General features: G+C 41.5%; 1 protein-coding gene across 2 annotated transcripts in view; it reads right to left on the reverse strand.

Annotated features, from left to right (window-relative positions):
- Window positions 1–18,979, reverse strand: part of LOC110535423 (uncharacterized) — a 152,652-nt gene that overhangs the window by 22,101 nt on the left and 111,572 nt on the right. For both annotated transcript variants that reach the window (XM_090189665.1, XM_090189663.1), the window contains 3 exons: window positions 10,631–10,840; window positions 2,625–2,734; window positions 2,448–2,522 (listed from right to left, as the gene is read on the reverse strand). In XM_090189665.1, coding sequence (XP_090045791.1) covers window positions 2,448–2,522; window positions 2,625–2,734; window positions 10,631–10,840 — 395 coding nt within the window. The remainder of the gene's footprint in view (window positions 1–2,447; window positions 2,523–2,624; window positions 2,735–10,630; window positions 10,841–18,979) is intronic.

Raw genomic sequence — 18,979 nt, forward strand, 5'->3', positions numbered from 1 at the left:
TCCAATCATCTTTCCCTCGATCCTGACTAGTCTCCCAGTCCCTGCCGCTGAGAAACATCCCTGCAGCATGATGCTGCCACCACCATGCTTCACCGTATGGATGGTGCCAGGTTTCCTCCAGACGTGACGCTTGGCATTCAGGCTAAAGAGGTGAATCTTGGTTTCATCAGACCAGATAATCTTGTTTCTCATGATCTGAGTCCTTTAGGTGCCTTTTGGCAAACTCCAACTGGCTGTCATGTGCCTTTTACTGAGGAGTGGCTTCTGTCTGGCCACTCTACCATAAAGGCCTGATTGGTGGAGTACTGCAGAGATGGTTGTCCTTCAGGAAGGTTCCCCCATCTCCACAGAGAAACTCCAGAGCTCTATCAGAGTGACAATTGGGTTCTTGGTCACCTCCCTAACGAAAGCCCTTCTCCCCCGATTGCTCAGTTTGGCCAGGCAGCCAGCTCCAGGAAGAGTCTCGGTGGTTCCAATCTTCTTCCATTTAAGAATAATGGAGGACATATAGACAGGTGTGTACCTTTCTTAATCATGTCCAATCAATTGAATTTACCACAGGTGGACTCCAATCAAGTTGTAGAAACATCTCTCAAGGATGATCAATGGAAACAGGATGCACCTAAGCTCATAGCAAAGGGTCTGAATACTTATGTAAATAAGGTATTTCTATTTATTTATACATTTGCAAAAAGTTCTAAAAACCTGTCTTCTCTTTTTCATGATGTGGTATTGAGTGTAGATTGATTTGATTGATTCCATTTTAGAATAAGGCTGTAACATAACAAAACGTGGAAAAAGTCAAGAGGTCTGAATACTTCCCGAATGCACTGTATAATGATAAGCTAGACAGTACAATGATATACAAGGATAAGAGACAGAATAGTGATACACTACCGGCCAAAAGTTTAAGAACACCTACTCATTCAAGGGTTTTTCTATATTTTCTATATTGTAGAATAATAGTGAAGACAAACTATGAAATAACACGTGTAGTAACAAAAAAACTTAAACAAATCCAAATATATTTTATATTTGAGATTCTTCAAATAGCCATCCTTTTCCTTGATGACATCTTTGCACACTCTTGGCATTCTCTCAACCAGCTTCACCTGGAATGCTTTTCCAACAGTCTTGAAGGAGTTCCCACATTAGCTGAGAACTTGTTGGATGCTTTTCCTTCCTTCTCCGGTCTGACTCATCCCAAACCATCTCAATTTGGTTGATTTTGGGTGATTGTAGAGGCCTGGTCATCTGATGCAGCACTCCATCACTCTCCTTCTTGGTAAAATAGCCCTTACACAGTGTGTTGGGTCAGTGTCGTTTTGAAAAAAAAATGATAGTCCCACTAAGCCCAAACCAGATGGGATGGTGTATCGCTGCAGAATGCTGTGGTAGCCATGCTGGTTAAGTGTGAATTCGAAATAAATCAAAGACAGTGTCACCAGCAAAGCACCCCCACACCATCACATCACCTCCTCCATGCTTTATGGTGGGAAATACACATGCAGAGATCATCCGTTCACCCATAACAAGTCTCAAATTTGGACTCCAGACCAGATTTCCACCGGTTTAATGTCCATTGCTCAGGTTTCTTGGCCCAAGCTAGTCTTTTCTTCTTATTGGTGTCCTTCAGTAGTGGTTTCTTTGCAGCAATTCAACCATGAAGGCCTGATTCACACAGTCTACTCTGAACAGTTGATGTTGAAATGTGTCGGTTACATGAAGCATTTATTTGCGCTGCAATTTCTGAAGCGGGTAAATCTAATGAAGTTATATTCTGCAGCAGAGGTAACTCTGGGTTTTCCTTTCCTGTGGTGGTCCTCATGAGAGCCAGTTTCATCATAGCGTTTGATGGTTTTTGCGACTGCACTTGAAGAAACTTTCAAAGTTCTTGAAATGTTCAGTATTGACTGACCTTCATGACTTAAAGTAATGATGGACTGTCCATTCTCTTTACTTATGTGAGCTGTTCTTGCCGTAATATGGACTTGGATTTTTACCAAATAGGGCTATCTGAATACCGCCCCTACCTTGTCACAACACAACTGATTGGCTCAAATGCATTAAGAAGGAAAGAAATTCCACAAATTAACAAGGCACAACTGTTCATTGAAATGCATTCCAGGTCACTACCTTATGAAGCTGGTTGAGAGAAAGCCAAGAGTGTGCAAAGCTGTCATCAAGGCAAGGGGTGGCTATTTGAAGAATCTCAAATATGAAATATATTTGGATTTGTTTATTTGCTTCTTTGGTTACTACATGATTTCATATGTGTTATTTCATAGTTTTGATGTATTCACTATTATTCTACAATGTATAAAATAGTAAAAATAAAGAAAAACCCTTGAATGGGTACCTATGACCGGTAGTGTATATAACGGCAAGATAGACAGTATAATGATAAGTACGGTACGCAGTATACAGAATGTGAATGATGTACTCACTGTTTCTCCTCACTGATGATGAGCAGCACCTTGTTCTGACCTCTGATCTTAGCAGCTAGACTCTCACTGGCAACCCTGACACACACAGAGAGAGATGCATCATACTGGGCTGGCAATCAGAGAGTGTGTGTGGGTGTTTCCTACTATGTATCTGCTATGTGTTGGTGTCCTACCCACCTCTGCTCTTTGACCCAGCGGTTGACGTTGGCCATGACCACCTGGTTCTCCTGGCGGAGGTGCGCGTTGTCAGAATACGCCTCCTCCACCTCCAACCGCAGTGTGTCCAGCTATAACACACACACACAGCCTTGTACAGCTAACCTTGTGGGGACACACAATTCAGTCCCATTCAAAATCCTATTTTCCCTAACCCCTAACCCATACTCTTACCCTAACCTTAGCCCAAAAACCTAACCTTAATCCTAACCCTAACCCTAGCTCCTAACCCTAACCCTTAACGTAATTCTAACGCTTACAGAGATATGACCCTTATACATGACACCCCACAGACAACTCAAATGTGCTTGGGAATCTGTTAAGAAATCAACGGTTGGATTGTTGATCGATTTTCCTAAACTTTTAAGGGTCTAATTAAAGATCTTGGTTTTAGTTTCAAACAAAAACAGCACCAGTACAGACTTGATGGAGATAAAAACATAGCTTCACAGCACCAGTACAGACTTGATGGAGATAAAGACAGAGCTTCACAGCACCAGTACAGACTTGATGGAGATAAAAACATAGCTTCACAGCACCAGTACAGACTTGATAGAGATAAAGACAGAGCTTCACAGCACCAGTACAGACTTGATGGAGATAAAAACATAGCTTCACAGCACCAGTACAGACTTGACGGAGATAAAAACATAGCTTCACAGCACCAGTACAGACTTGACGGAGATAAAAACATAGCTTCACAGCACCAGTACAGACTTGACGGAGATAAAAACATAGCTTCACAGCACCAGTAGAGACTTGACGGAGATAAAGACAGAGCTTCACAGCACCAGTACAGACTTGATGGAGATAAAGACATAGCTTCACAGCACCAGTACAGACTTGACGGAGATAAAGACAGAGCTTCACAGCACCAGTACAGACTTGACGGAGATAAAGACAGAGCTTCACAGCACCAGTACAGACTTGATGGAGATAAAGACAGAGCTTCACAGCACCAGTACAGACTTGACGGAGATAAAAACATAGCTTCACAGCACCAGCACAGACTTGACGGAGATAAAGACATAGCTTCACAGGACCAGTACAGACTTGACGGAGATAAAAACATAGCTTCACAGCACCAGTACGGACTTGACGGAGATAAAAACATAGCTTCACAGCACCAGTACAGACTTGATGGAGATAAAGACAGAGCTTCACAGCACCAGTACAGACTTGACGGAGATAAAGACAGAGCTTCACAGCACCAGTACAGACTTGACGGAGATAAAGACAGAGCTTCACAGCACCAGTACAGACTTGAGGGAGATTAAGACAGAGCTTCACAGCACCAGTACAGACTTGACGGAGATAAAAACATAGCTTCACAGCACCAGTACGGACTTGACGGAGATAAAAACATAGCTTCACAGCACCAGTACAGACTTGACGGAGATAAAGACAGTGCTTCACAGCACCAGTACAGACTTGACGGAGATAAAGACAGAGCTTCACAGGACCAGTACAGACTTGACGGAGATAAAAACATAGCTTCACAGCACCAGTACAGACTTGATGGAGATAAAAACATAGCTTCACAGCACCAGTACGGACTTGACGGAGATAAAAACATAGCTTCACAGCACCAGTACAGACTTGACGGAGATAAAGACATAGCTTCACAGCACCAGTACAGACTTGACGGAGATAAAAACATAGCTTCACAGCACCAGTACAGACTTGACGGAGATAAAAACATAGCTTCACAGCACCAGTACAGACTTGACGGAGATAAAGACATAGCTTCACAGCACCAGTACAGACTTGACGGAGATAAAAACATAGCTTCACAGCACCAGTACAGACTTGATGGAGATAAAAACATAGCTTCACAGCACCAGTACGGACTTGACGGAGATAAAAACATAGCTTCACAGCACCAGTACAGACTTGATGGAGATAAAAACATAGCTTCACAGCACCAGTACAGACTTGTTGGAGATAAAGACAGAGCTTCACAGCACCAGTACAGACTTGACGGAGATAAAGACAGAGCTTCACAGCACCAGTACAGACTTGACGGAGATAAAGACAGAGCTTCACAGCACCAGTACAGACTTGATGGAGATAAAGACAGAGCTTCAACTGAATAACAGGTTGAGTTCTCAGCCTTTCACAGGTGTCAGATTGAAATGTCCTTGAGGTCAGCTCACCCAGTGTTTCACGCTATCAGAATATTTGGCTTTAGTTGTACAACTTACGTCAGAAACACATGTTAAATTCTCATGCGGTGGCTCCCTAACTTGTGCATGTATATAAGGAAGGGGATTGTGCCTATAGAATACATCATGTCTAAAAGATGTATCATTTAAGAATAAGTGGTGCTGTAGGTCTGCTGATGTTGCTGGTCTGTCTGTCTGGAGCATGGAGTCAGGAAGAGAGTGGAGGGGTCAGAGAGAATGACATCACTCAACAGGGTCACAGTGAAGGGGGAGAGAGAAAGGTGAGAGAGGTTCAGATTGAGAGCCGAGGGACTGAAGCAAGAGAGACGACACACAAACAGACGAGCGGTCAGACCACCACCACCCCTGACATCCTGACTGAGCTGAAGGAGATGAGACATGGTGGTGGAACATAGAGTGGAGTTGACTGTCACCAAGACTGAACTGAATAACATTGAGTCCAGACTGAAGGACAGTGAAGACATGGTAGAAGAGCCACGATTTGAGCTTAGGCTCACCAAGTTGAAGGTAGTGGAACAGAACGCAGGTAATGAACAGATAATTCATACATATCTATGTAAGAACGTTCAAATATTAACAGATTTTGTTCCCATAATTCCAGGACAAGCAGCTGAACTGTCAGCCATGAGGGCCAGAGTGAAGGCCAGTGAGAAGGAGATGATGACTCTTAGAGAGGAGCTGAGCATCACCACTACTCAACAGCAGTTCCAGAAGAACAAGGTGGAGGAGCTGGAGAAAGACAATACAGGTAAAGCCTCATGTAGAAACATTAACATTTGTTTGGTTCATTGTGAAGTCAGTAGAGTAAAAGATCTACAGATAATTCCAGGACAAGCAGCTGAACTGTCAGCCATGGGGGCGAGAGTGACAGCCAGTCAAAAGGTTGTTGTCACGGATTTCCCCAGTACCGTTGCTCATTCCGCGCACCAGCTCCGGAGGTCTACGTCACCGGCCTCTAGGCGTCACTGAACTGTTTCATTACGCACGCCTGGTTCCCATTCCCCCTGATTAGTAATTGTGCCCTCTGTTCACCAGTGTTCTGGTGGGTTATTGTTCCCATGTCCGTTGGTCTTGTGAGTACCTGTGCTTTGTAGTTTCGGCTTTTGTGCTTGTGTATATTGTGTACTCGTTATTACGGGTCTCGTCCCGTGTATTGTTGTGCACTTGTTATTGCGGGTCTCATCCCGTGCATTTATTAGAGGTTTGACCCCGCTCTTTTGTTTAGGTTACATCCCCATATTTTTTTATACAACGTGACAGAGGTGGAGGAGCTGAAGACAGAGAATGCAAACTTTACAAAACAAGTTTCACACTGGAAATCTTCGTACACATACTTTATAGTGGGATCTCTAAATTCTTTAGGATTTGTTAATCTTTCATTTATTGTCAGACTACATGGTTTCTTCCAGATCTTATGTGGTTAGTTAAAGTAAACACTAAATAACAGAACAAAATGAATCTGGGTGCAGTTTGATCTGAAAATGACACAAAGTACACACATGCCCAGCCTGACAGGCCACACATACTCTGTGACAAGTAGAATCAATGGAATAGATTAGAACCATAAGACAATCTCTGACAAATCATACAGTGCCTTCAGAAAGTATTCACACCCCTAGACTTTTTCCACATTTTGTTGCGTTACAGCCTGAATTTAAAATGGATTAAATTGAGAGATTGTAATACTGGCCTACACACAATGCCCCATAACGTCAAAATGGTATTATGTTAATTTGTTAAAATACTCATTCATTTAAAAGAATGAAAGCTGAAATGTCTTGAGTCAATAATTATTCAACCTCTTTGTTATGGCAAGCCTAAATAAGTTCAGGAGTAAAAATGTGCTTAACAAGTCACATAATAACTTTCATGGACTGTGCAATAATAGCTTTTAACATGATTTTTGAATGACTACCTCATCTCTGTACCACACACATACAATTCAAACACAAAGATCAGGGAGGTTTTCCAGTGCCTCGCAAAGAAGAGCACCTATTGGTAAATGGGTTAAAAAAAAACAGACATTGAATATCCCTTTGAGCATGGTGAAGTTATTAATGACACTTTGGAAGGTGTATCAATACACCCAGTCACTACAAAATATACAGCAGTCCTTCCTAACTCAGGTGCCGGATAAGAAGGACACCGCTCAGGGATTTCACCATGAGGCCAATGGTGACTTTAAAACAGTTACAGAGTTTAATGGCTGTGATAGGAGAAAACTGAGGATGGATCAACTACATTGCAGTTACACCACAATACTAACCTAAATGACAGAGTGAAAAGAATTAAGCCTGTACAGAATAAAACTAGTCCAAAACATGCAACCTGTTTGCAATAAGGCACGAAAGTAAAACAAACAAATGTGGCAAAGAAATGTACTTCATGTGATGAATACAAAACATTATGTTTGGGGCAAATCCAACACATCACTGAGTACCACTCTTCATATTTTCAAGCACGGTGCTGGCTGCATCATCGTATGGGTATACTTGTCATCGGCAAGGACTAGGGAGTTTTTTAGGATAGAAAGAAAAGGAATAGCGCTAAGCACAGGCAAAATCCTAGAGGAAAACCTGGTTCAGTCTGCTGTCCAACAGACACTGGGAGACACATTCACCTTTCAGCTGGACAATAACCTAAAACACAAAGCCAAGTATACACTGGAGTTGATTACCAAGACAACATTGAATGTTCCTGAGTCGCCTAGTTACAGTTTTGTGACTTAAATTGGCATGAAAATCTATGGCAAGATTTAAAAATGGCTGTCTAGCAATGATCAACAACCATTTTGACAGAGCTTGAAGAATTAAAAAATATATAATGTGCAAATATTGTACAATCCAGGTGTACAAAGCTCTTAGAGGCCTACCCAGAAAGACTCAGAGCTGTAATCGCTGCCAAAGGCTATTCTAACAGTTATTGACTCAGGGGTGTGAATACTTACGTAAATTAGGTATTTCCTAGTTAATTTTCAATACTTTTGCTAAATTTTCTAAAAACATGTTTTACGTTTGTCATTATGGGGTATTGTGTGTAGATGGATTAGAACATATAATATACAGTGCCTTGCGAAAGTATTCGGCCCCCTTGAACTTTGCGACCTTTTGCCACATTTCAGGCTTCAAACATAAAGATATAAAACTGTATTTTTTTGTGAAGAATCAACAACAAGTGGGACACAATCATGAAGTGGAACGACATTTATTGGATATTTCAAACTTTTTTAACAAATCAAAAACTGAAAAATTGGGCGTGCAAAATTATTCAGCCCCTTTACTTTCAGTGCAGCAAACTCTCTCCAGAAGTTCAGTGAGGATCTCTGAATGATCCAATGTTGACCTAAATGACTAATGATGATAAATACAATCCACCTGTGTGTAATCAAGTCTCCGTATAAATGCACCTGCACTGTGATAGTCTCAGAGGTCTGTTAAAAGCGCAGAGAGCATAATGAAGAACAAGGAACACACCAGGCAGGTCCGAGATACTGTTGTGAAGAAGTTTAAAGCCGGATTTGGATACAAAAAGATTTCCCAAGCTTTAAACATCCCAAGGAGCACTGTGCAAGCGATAATATTGAAATGGAAGGAGTATCAGACCACTGCAAATCTACCAAGACCTGGCCGTCCCTCTAAACTTTCAGCTCATACAAGGAGAAGACTGATCAGAGATGCAGCCAAGAGGCCCATGATCACTCTGGATGAACTGCAGAGATCTACAGCTGAGGTGGGAGACTGTCCATAGGACAACAATCAGTCGTATATTGCACAAATCTGGCCTTTATGGAAGAGTGGCAAGAAGAAAGCCATTTCTTAAAGATATCCATAAAAAGTGTCGTTTAAAGTTTGCCACAAGCCACCTGGGAGACACACCAAACATGTGGAAGAAGGTGCTCTGGTCAGATGAAACCAAAATTGAACTTTTTTGGCAACAATGCAAAACGTTATGTTTGGCGTAAAAGCAACACAGCTGAACACACCATCCCCACTGTCAAACATGGTGGTGGCAGCATCATGGTTTGGGCCTGCTTTTCTTCAGCAGGGACAGGGAAGATGGTTAAAATTGATGGGAAGATGGATGGAGCCAAATACAGGACCATTCTGGAAGAACCTGATGGAGTCTGCAAAAGACCTGAGACTGGGACGGAGATTTGTCTTCCAACAAGACAATGATCCAAAACATAAAGCAAAATCTACAATGGAATGGTTCAAAAATAAACATCCAGGTGTTAGAATGGCCAAGTCAAAGTCCAGACCTGAATCCAATCGAGAATCTGTGGAAAGAACTGAAAACTACTGTTCACAAATACTCTCCATCCAACCTCACTGAGCTCGAGCTGTTTTGCAAGGAGGAATGGGAAAAAATTTCAGTCTCTCGATGTGCAAAACTGATAGAGACATACCCCAAGCGACTTACAGCTGTAATCGCAGCAAAAGGTGGCGCTACAAAGTATTAACTTAAGGGGGCTGAATAATTTTGCACGCCCAATTTTTCAGTTTTTGATTTGTTAAAAAAGTATGAAATATCTGAATAAATGTCGTTACACTTCATGATTGTGTCCCACTTGTTGTTGATTCTTCACAAAAAAATACAGTTTTATATCTTTATGTTTGAAACCTGAAATGTGGCAAAAGGTCGCAAAGTTCAAGGGGGCCGAATACTTTCGCAAGGCACTGTATTTAATCCATTATGGATTCAGGCTGTAACAACAAAACGTGGAATAAGTCCAGGGGTATGTAGACTTTCTGAAGGCACTAAGTTCTCATCATATTCTTACAGCTACACACTCCAATAATAGTTTGGTACTACAGAACAAATCACAATGACTATCAATTAAACAAGTAAACCGTGTGAGACTGAAGCCTTAGACTCTTGTGTTTTCTTCCTGTGTTCACAGACAAAAGTGGCCTCTCTGCTGCTTTGACTCGTTCAGGAGGGGTAGGACCCTTCAATACTGACACCACACTGATCTACAGTAAAGTCTTCACCAACACTGGCAGGGCCTACAACACAACTACAAGTACTGACCACACTAATCCAACACACACTGAATCAGGCTACAGTCCAGTATTACTAACGGTGTCTGAGAGATGGACAGTGATGATCACTCCCTGCTTCACCTCTGATACCGGTATCTTCACAGCACCAGTGAGAGGAGTCTACTACTTCAGGTTCACCGCCTTTGAAAACCGCACTGGGAAAGCCATGGCTGTTTACCCTTACCACAATTACAAGAGACGGATTTTTAATAATGACACCAATGATCAGTATTATGAGTACATATCTAATGCTTTGTCTCTAGAGCTGGATGAGGGAGATGCAGGCCGTGGACTCTGGGATAATAATAATAACCACAACACCTTCAGTGGCTTCCTGCTCTTCCCTGTGTGAATACAGCACCATGATGTAATGCTGTAATGAACTAAACTTTCTGATGTGAACCGTTCTGGGGTTAAACACCCCAATGTTCCTCTCTAACCAATAAATAAGCATTACAAAAGCCAGATGACTCTCTCTTGTATTGTTGATATTTTAGTATCAGCAACATCAAGTGATGACAATTCTAACTGCTGCATCCTGATGATAGTAATGTCATTATCATACAGTAGTGAATAGTACTTGTGTAATATATCATTCATTATACAAATAATTGATTGGACTTCAATAGCGCTTTTTCTAGACACGTAAAGGGGGAAGCTCACCTCATTCAACACCAATGAAGGACAGTACTATTAAATAGAGTAAATATGTTAAATGAAATGGTGAATATTGTCTCACCTCCTGCACCTTGCTGCTGTACTTCTCCTGTAGCGTCTCTGACTCTGTCCTCAGTACGACCAGACGCTCCTCCTGATTGGCTAGCCGCTGGACGTCGTCTTGGCCCCGGCTCTGTGACCTTAGCAGCTGAGTGGTCAACGAGCTGTACTTCTCCTCCAAAGTCCTCACCTGATTGGTCAATGAGTTGTTCTCCTCCTCCAATGTCTTCACCTGTGGAAGGAGGGCGAGATAAGCAATGTCAGGGTTGTGTTCATATTGGCAACACAAACAAAATGTCTGATGTTGAACAATCTTAGCTAACACCTCCCTGTTTTGCTCTGCTTTAAAGCATGTCCCCTGTTTTTCTCTCTTAAATCATTTTTTAAACATGTTATAGTTTATTCCTTCTTTTGTGTGTGTGTGTACAGCACTGTCCTTCCCTAACAGAACCAGAGATATGGATAAAATGACCCGATGCTTGTGTCTCCGCCCTAACAACAATGTTTCAGTTGAATCCATCTGAAAAGACAGAACAAATAATACAACAAATATTGTGGTTAAACTCAAATATACTAATTTATTAAAAAATATATATATTTTTTCAGATGAAATTTTTAAAAAAGGTATAATTTTTGTGAATGATATAAATAGGACTGGTGGAGTTATGTCACACATGCAGCAAACAGACATATAGAAATGTCTGCTCTACCCAAAATTACAACCAACTAATTGCAGCATTACCACAATGGAAGAGGCAAGTAGAAGGGGGAAAAAGTAAGGAACTTGTATGTCGGCCCTGTATTAAAGAACATAAATGGTTAAAGAAAAGTGTGATAAATAAAAACATACCAATTTCATTTAAGGACCAAAAAATTGACAGCTGTGCCATTTAAATTGCAAAATAGTTGGGAAGAGATTTTCAATGTACCCATTCCATGGCACATGGTTTATGAATTGACACGCAAAACAACGTCGGATTCAAAACTTTGAATTTTTCAATTTATATTACTATACAACATTTTTGCAACCAATAGAATGTTATATATATGGGGGATACAATCTTCCCAGCTCTGCAGATTTTGCTGTGAGGAGGCAGTCATTAGATAATTTATTTCGGTATTGTCCATATGTAGCTCGTTTTTGGACACAGGTCCAGGAATGGCTGAAGAATTGCAACATTTTCCTAGAACTAACGCTGCAGATAGCAATACTGGATGATTTGAAAAGCCATAGTCAATCAATCAATAATAGAATAATTATTTTAACAAAAATATTTATCTTTAATTTACAATCTGTAGAAGCTATGAGAACAGAAAGGTTCAGTACTTTTGTGAAGCATCACAGCACAGTTGAAAAATATATGGCAAATAGAAATCCAAAATGGATGGTGTTGAGAGAGAGATGGGAGGGGTTGAATGGAGCTGAAGGGTGGGACTGGATGGTGTTGAGAGATAGATGGGAGGGGTTGAATGGAGCTGAAGGGTGGGACTGGATGGTGTTGAAAGATAGATGGGAGGGGTTGAATGGAGCTGAAGGGTGGGACTGGATGGTGTTGAGAGACTGATGGGAGGGGTTGAATGGAGCTGAAGGGAGTCTGTAAAATGTATATAGGTTCAGAAATGTTGTGAAATAGCACAGTTACAAATAGAAATCAAACTCGATGGACATCAGAAATAGAGGAAGGACTAAAAACAAACAAAATATTACTATTGTAAAATAGATTGTGTCTGTAAAAATGTGTATAATAAGTATAAACTGAAGGTAGAAGCCTAAGTGTTATTGTTTATTAGTTTACTCCAATTGGGGGAAGGGCGGTAGGGTTTGCAGGGAATAATAAATATATATTCTAAAAAAACGGTCATATATATTTAGACCTGTTGTAGACCACACTGTTATAGACCACACTGTTATAGACCACACTGTTATATATATTTAGACCTGTTGTAGACCACACTGTTATAGACCACACTGTCATATATATTTAGACCTGTTGTAGACCACACTGTTGTAGACCACACTGTTGTAGACCACATTGTTATACACCACACTGTCACATATATTTAGACCTGTTGTAGACCACACTGTCACACATATTTAGACCTGTTGTAGACCACACTGTTGTAGACCACACTGTTGTAGACCACACTGTTGTAGACCACACTGTTGTAGACCACACTGTCACATATATTTAGACCTGTTGTAGACCACACTGTTGTAGACCACACTGTCACATATATTTAGACCTGTTGTAGACCACACTGTTGTAGACCACACTGTTGTAGACCACACTGTTATAGACCACACTGTCACATATATTTAGACCTGTTGTAGACCACACTGTTGTAGACCACACTGTTGTAGACCACACTGTCACATATATTTAGACATATTGTAGACCACACTGTTGTAGACCACACTGTCACATATATTTAGACCTGTTGTACACCACACTGTTGTAGACCACACTGTTGTAGACCACACTGTTGTAGACCACACTGTCACATATATTTAGACATATTGTAGACCACACTGTTGTAGACCACACTGTCACATATATTTAGACCTGTTGTAGACCACACGGTCACATATATTTAGACCTATTGTAGACCACACTGTTGTACAACAAAGGACCTAAGAAAGGACCTTTTAAACGAAAGGAAACTTCTTGGCAGGGTTGACACTCTTATGTAGGTGTCATAACCATCCATAAAATAATGCAATATATGTCACAACAGGTGTATGGGTCATGACAATGTTCTGACCATATTATGAGATATTATGACTTTAGTTATTATAAGTCATGTCAGTTGTTATGACATGGTTATGACGCTGGGTGTCAAGTAAAGTGTTACCGGGATTTGTCGTCCAGAGCAGAACGGCGGGCTGTCAAGCACCCGCCTACTCCTCTCTTTGCATTGAGGGATACATCTCGTTATTCCAATACTTTTTTGAATATTTGATGAGGGGTGTTGATGTCAACTGTCTGTATTCAATGGAGAGTGAGATGCTATGTCAGCCTCATGAATATTCAAATTTCAACAGGGACAACTCCAATATGAAGTGTTTTTTCTCCAAGTTGCTGGGATGTCATGTGCATCACACTTATACATCAGTACATTGGTAACAACCTAAGCATTACCAAACTTCTATTAGATCATTTCAGCCTCACATATCAAAATAGCAATTCATGTTTATCCTGACTAAATTCGACACTCTCTCATTGCCCCCCATACAAAAACAGATTTTGGGCAGAGAAATGTTGCCCCCCCACTGGCAGAGCCTGTTTTGGGGTTCTGTGTTTCTAACACATACACTGTAGCACCAAGAACCCCAGGCATGACAGCAGACCCCTCTCTCTGAGTGCCGAAGGATCCCTCATATCCACTGCCTGCCACACATTAATTCACCATCAATTATACAGCACGTCCACACACACTCTGGAGTGTTCTAATGACAGTAATTACCTACCAGTCCTAAAGAGACCGGTTTCACATGAGCATCTCTCTCCTGGCTGGCTGATGTGTGCGGTCTCGCTCTGACTGGCTGGATGGCTGTGAAGGGACGGTGTTATGATTAAGACTAAATTACACACGGATCCTTTGTTTCCACCGGTGTCAGGGGATGATAATGAAGAACGAGAGAGAAAGAGAGCGAGAGAGAAAGGGGGAAAAAGAGGAGGGAAGAGAAAGGAGAGAGAGAGAGGTGGAGGGGGGGTGAACGCACACGAGATGGGAACCTGTTTAACATTTAGATTGTTTTTTTCTACTCACATGTTTTCAGGGGGGTATTGGCAGTGATGGTGGTCTCATCGGGGAAAAAAGACACAAAAAATCATACACACACACAAAAAAAAATAGAATGTGTTGTGAAAGGTAGGCCTTGAGAGAGGTGTTTTGGTAAATCCTCACACTGAGTACGGTTACATGCACACAATAATACGATTCTTGTGGATAGTCAGATTAATATAATAGTTTGTTTAAAACGTTTACATGCTTAGCAAGAAGAACGGTTTCCCTTATAATCCTTTTTGCATGGACACATCTGAAATCAGACTACTGATGGGACTTCAATAAATGCAGAAAATCGGCAATCAAAATAAACGTTCTACCACAGCGAACGTTATTTTTGCGAAGCCTATTTGATTCTGATTTCGGACATATAAAGTCTGTAGGTGAGAACTATTTCTCCAATTAATAATTTGAAAGAGTGCACAGAAAACCAGATGTTTTAATCAGCGTTTACTTACTTTGATTTGGACCTTTTGCTGAGTAAGTTAAGCAGAGTAAAGTGTTTACATGACTATTACCATACTCAGCCTACTGCCATAATCAGTTTAATATCCGATTATTGATCTGCATGTAAACATACTCACTGAGTAGGTGGTTGGGTAGGAGAGGAATCCACACACTAACCTGGCACATAACCTTTTGAAATATGAAGGTTGCTTTTGAGGCCTTAGCTGGATCACAGTAGACACCACATGCAGGTTGAACTAAAGTATATTTAAGAACTGCATTTGCTACATTATGTATTTTGGTCCATTTCAGATTTGTTTAAATGATGGTTCCTAGGCTGGGGGGAGGGGAGAGTAACTGTTCACACCGACCATGTTAATGGAGGTTAAGTGTGATGGGCCTACAGTACGTAGTCTGTCTTGCCTACTACTTACTAAAACTAGGTTACATACTGTGTACTAATCATACTACATACTATTTAGAACCTATTATTTAGTAGAAATGTTAGCAGTAAGCAACAAATATTCAGGGTTCACACAGAGAATAAGTCAACTAATGCTTAATTGGGTGTTTTTCCGACATCCGTTCATTGTGGTACAGCCCATCCCCTTCTATGATCAGCAGCTGTTGACAAACACACCTGGGTCTTATTAACAGATGCTACTCTTCCACAATAGCATGCAGCAAATTCGTACTGGATGAAAAGCCAAAATGAGTATGATCCTGGCATTTAAAGCATGCAAACATTTTTCAAGTTTATATTTTTGCATACCCAATCAGAGTATTATTTAGAGCGCAAGTACGGGGATTCAGACAGGCCCAGTGACACAACCAACATCAATGGCTTGGATTTATTTAACACTTTTCAACCTGGTGATCAAAGAAACTCACCTCATCCACCACAAATAAAACAACCTATCCCATGCCAATTGAGCCTTTGTTGCAGAGATAATCAACCTCTAAGCCCTGTCCTGTGGATAGAACACCACCAGAGATAATCTACCCCTAAACCCTGTCCTGTGGATAGAACACCACCAGAGATAATCAACCTCTAAGCCCTGTCCTGTGGATAGAACACCACCAGAGATAATCTACCCCTAAACCCTGTCCTGTGGATAGAACACCACCAGAGATAATCAACCCCTAAACCCTGTCCTGTGGATAGAACAACACCAGAGATAACCAACCTCTAAACCTGTCCTGTGGATAGAACAACACCAGAGATAATCAACCTCTAAGCCCTGTCCTGTGGATAGAACACCACCAGAGATAATCTACCCCTAAACCCTGTCCTGTGGATAGAACACCACCAGAGATAATCAACCCCTAAACCCTGTCCTGTGGATAGAACACCACCAGAGATAATCAACCCCTAAACCCTGTCCTGTGGATAGAACAACACCAGAGATAACCAACCTCTAAACCTGTCCTGTGGATAGAACAACACCAGAGATAATCAACCTCTAAGCCCTGTCCTGTGGATAGAACACCACCAGAGATAATCTACCCCTAAACCCTGTCCTGTGGATAGAACACCACCAGAGATAATCAACCCCTAAACCCTGTCCTGTGGATAGAACAACACCAGAGATAACCAACCTCTAAACCTGTCCTGTGGATAGAACACCACCAGAGATAATCAACCTCTAAGCCCTGTCCTGTGGATAGAACACCACCAGAGATAATCAACCCCTAAACCCTGTCCTGTGGATAGAACAACACCAGAGATAACCAACCTCTAAACCTGTCCTGTGGATAGAACAACACCAGAGATAATCAACCTCTAAGCCCTGTCCTGTGGATAGAACACCACCAGAGATAATCAACCCCTAAACCCTGTCCTGTGGATAGAACAACACCAGAGATAATCAACCTCTAAACCTGTCCTGTGGATAGAACAACACCAGAGAGAGGACCCTTCATCCATTAGACTTAAACCACTCAGCTCATTTTAGCAGATACCTTCATCAAATTAATGAAGACATTTATTGTTAAACACATTTTTATAAAACATTAATTTTATAAAAACTTTCTCTCCAATTAAAACCCCCCAGCAGAGCTGACATCAGTTAAATATGTATACTCATCACTAAGAGATCTGAATTATATATCTGGTGTGTGTGTGTAGGGTTGAATTCCTGAGCATGTCTCACTCTGAGCTGATTACTTAACGGTAATGATCATGATGAGTGTGTGTGTGTGTGTGTGTGTGTGTGTGTGTGTGTGTGTGTGTGTGTGTGTGCGTGCGTGTGCGTGCATGTGAGTCCTCCTCTGCTTAATGCTGATGACATGTCCCTACATTAGTTTGGCCAGTGAGCCAACGGCAGATCAGATAAGCCATATTAATGACTCTGATGGCTTTCTTCATTACATCTGCTCTGACACATAGCCTCATCAGAATGTTTCGCAAATATACGCCAGAAAAAGAGAACTCGCCGATCGAGCTGGGCTGGCACAGGGAACAGCCGTACAGTCCTGAGAAAAAGCCCTATAAATTATAACATCAATAGTTGGATGGTTTGTTTTGAACTTTTCTTCAAGGTTTTGTTTCGGACATACAGTATATGTTAGTTAGGTCCCGCTACAACAGTCCCGCCTCAACTGTGCCTTTCTAGAAGACGCTCCAGCGCCAACACTGATGGTGTGTAAACAGGGCCGGGGTCAGAGGGAGGGACTAGTGAAAATATAGGGGTGGTGAAATTAGAATCTGTCCATGCTAGCACAGATCAATCCTGGGTCAAATACCTTCAAATAGGTAAGAACACGCACCTTTTACACATCCCTTTTCCCCCAAAGAGTTAGCGTCCAGGTCTCAATTTCCTATGATCAGAGTGAGATACCCGTACGTGTGTATGTGTCAGACAGTGGCCAGTTTGCCTGTCCAACCGTCACCTCTCTCAAATGAAGCACAGGATTCCTGCCTAATGAGCTGTGTGGGATCGAGATAGAAGGAGAGGACACACACACACACACACACACACAAACACACACACACAAAACCGATATGTTTCAGTACACACTAGAGGTTCTCTCATTACACCAGATAGCATCCTTTAACCCTCTAACTACTGTTTCTACTGCAGGGCTTTAGCAAGGCCATCTGTCTGTGACAGATCTAAGTAAGACTAAGATAAATACTACTGTATACAACACATGAACACACACACACACACACGAGCTAACATGCACACACACGTGCACCAAATAACTTATTTTCTGGCAAAGAAATGGTCATCTTGCTGAAGTAATTCTAAAACAATTTATCGCCACTCAGTGCTACTTATGGTTGTTCATCAGGTAACATGTCTGAAGAGTTCTGGTTGTCCATCAGGTAATATATCTGAAGAGGTCTGGTTGTCCATCAGGTAATATATCTGAAGAGTTCTGGTTGTTCATCAGGTAAAATATCTGAAGAGTTCTGGTTGTCCATCAGGTAATATATCTGAAGAGTTCTGGTTGTCCATCAGGTAATATATCTGAAGAGTTCTGGTTGCCCATCAGGTAATATATCTGAAGAGTTCTGGTTGCCCATCAGGTGATATATCTGAAGGGGTCTGGTTGTCCATCAGGTAATATATCTGAAGAGGTCTGGTTGTCCATCAGGTAATATATCTGAAGGGGTCTGGGCAGCAGATGAGGCCGTTTCAGACACCATTTCATCCTGATTCATCAGAACACCTCATTAGGCTTAACCAGAAGGATCCATCACCTGGACAGTGGACACATATAAACGCAAGAACACACACACGCACGCACACAAACACATGCACACACACTGATGACAACACAAGCCTTTTCAGAATCCTCTGCCATATGATCCTCCATATTGCCTACTGAGCAAGAAAAACAACATTTGGTTCAATCTGCACTTTCTCTCGCTGACTTAATTACTCAATAAAAATTAGACCTAAACTTTTCAGATGGGGAACTGATATTTACAGTAAACACAACATCTGTGACATCAGAGCAGGCCATATTTATACTGGCCTGCTGGAGGCGGAGGAGATAAAAGTTTGACACACTAACGAGCGGCTAACGCTAACTAGCAAAAAAGTTCACTTTAGACTCTCATTAAAACACTTAAACACACACACGTACACATACGTGTGTGTGTGTGTCACAAAGCCATCACTAA

The sequence above is a fragment of the Oncorhynchus mykiss genome, chromosome 11 (assembly GCF_057628025.1).
Source record: "Oncorhynchus mykiss isolate SJ-2025 chromosome 11, ASM5762802v1, whole genome shotgun sequence".
NCBI classification, from domain to species: domain Eukaryota; kingdom Metazoa; phylum Chordata; class Actinopteri; order Salmoniformes; family Salmonidae; genus Oncorhynchus; species Oncorhynchus mykiss.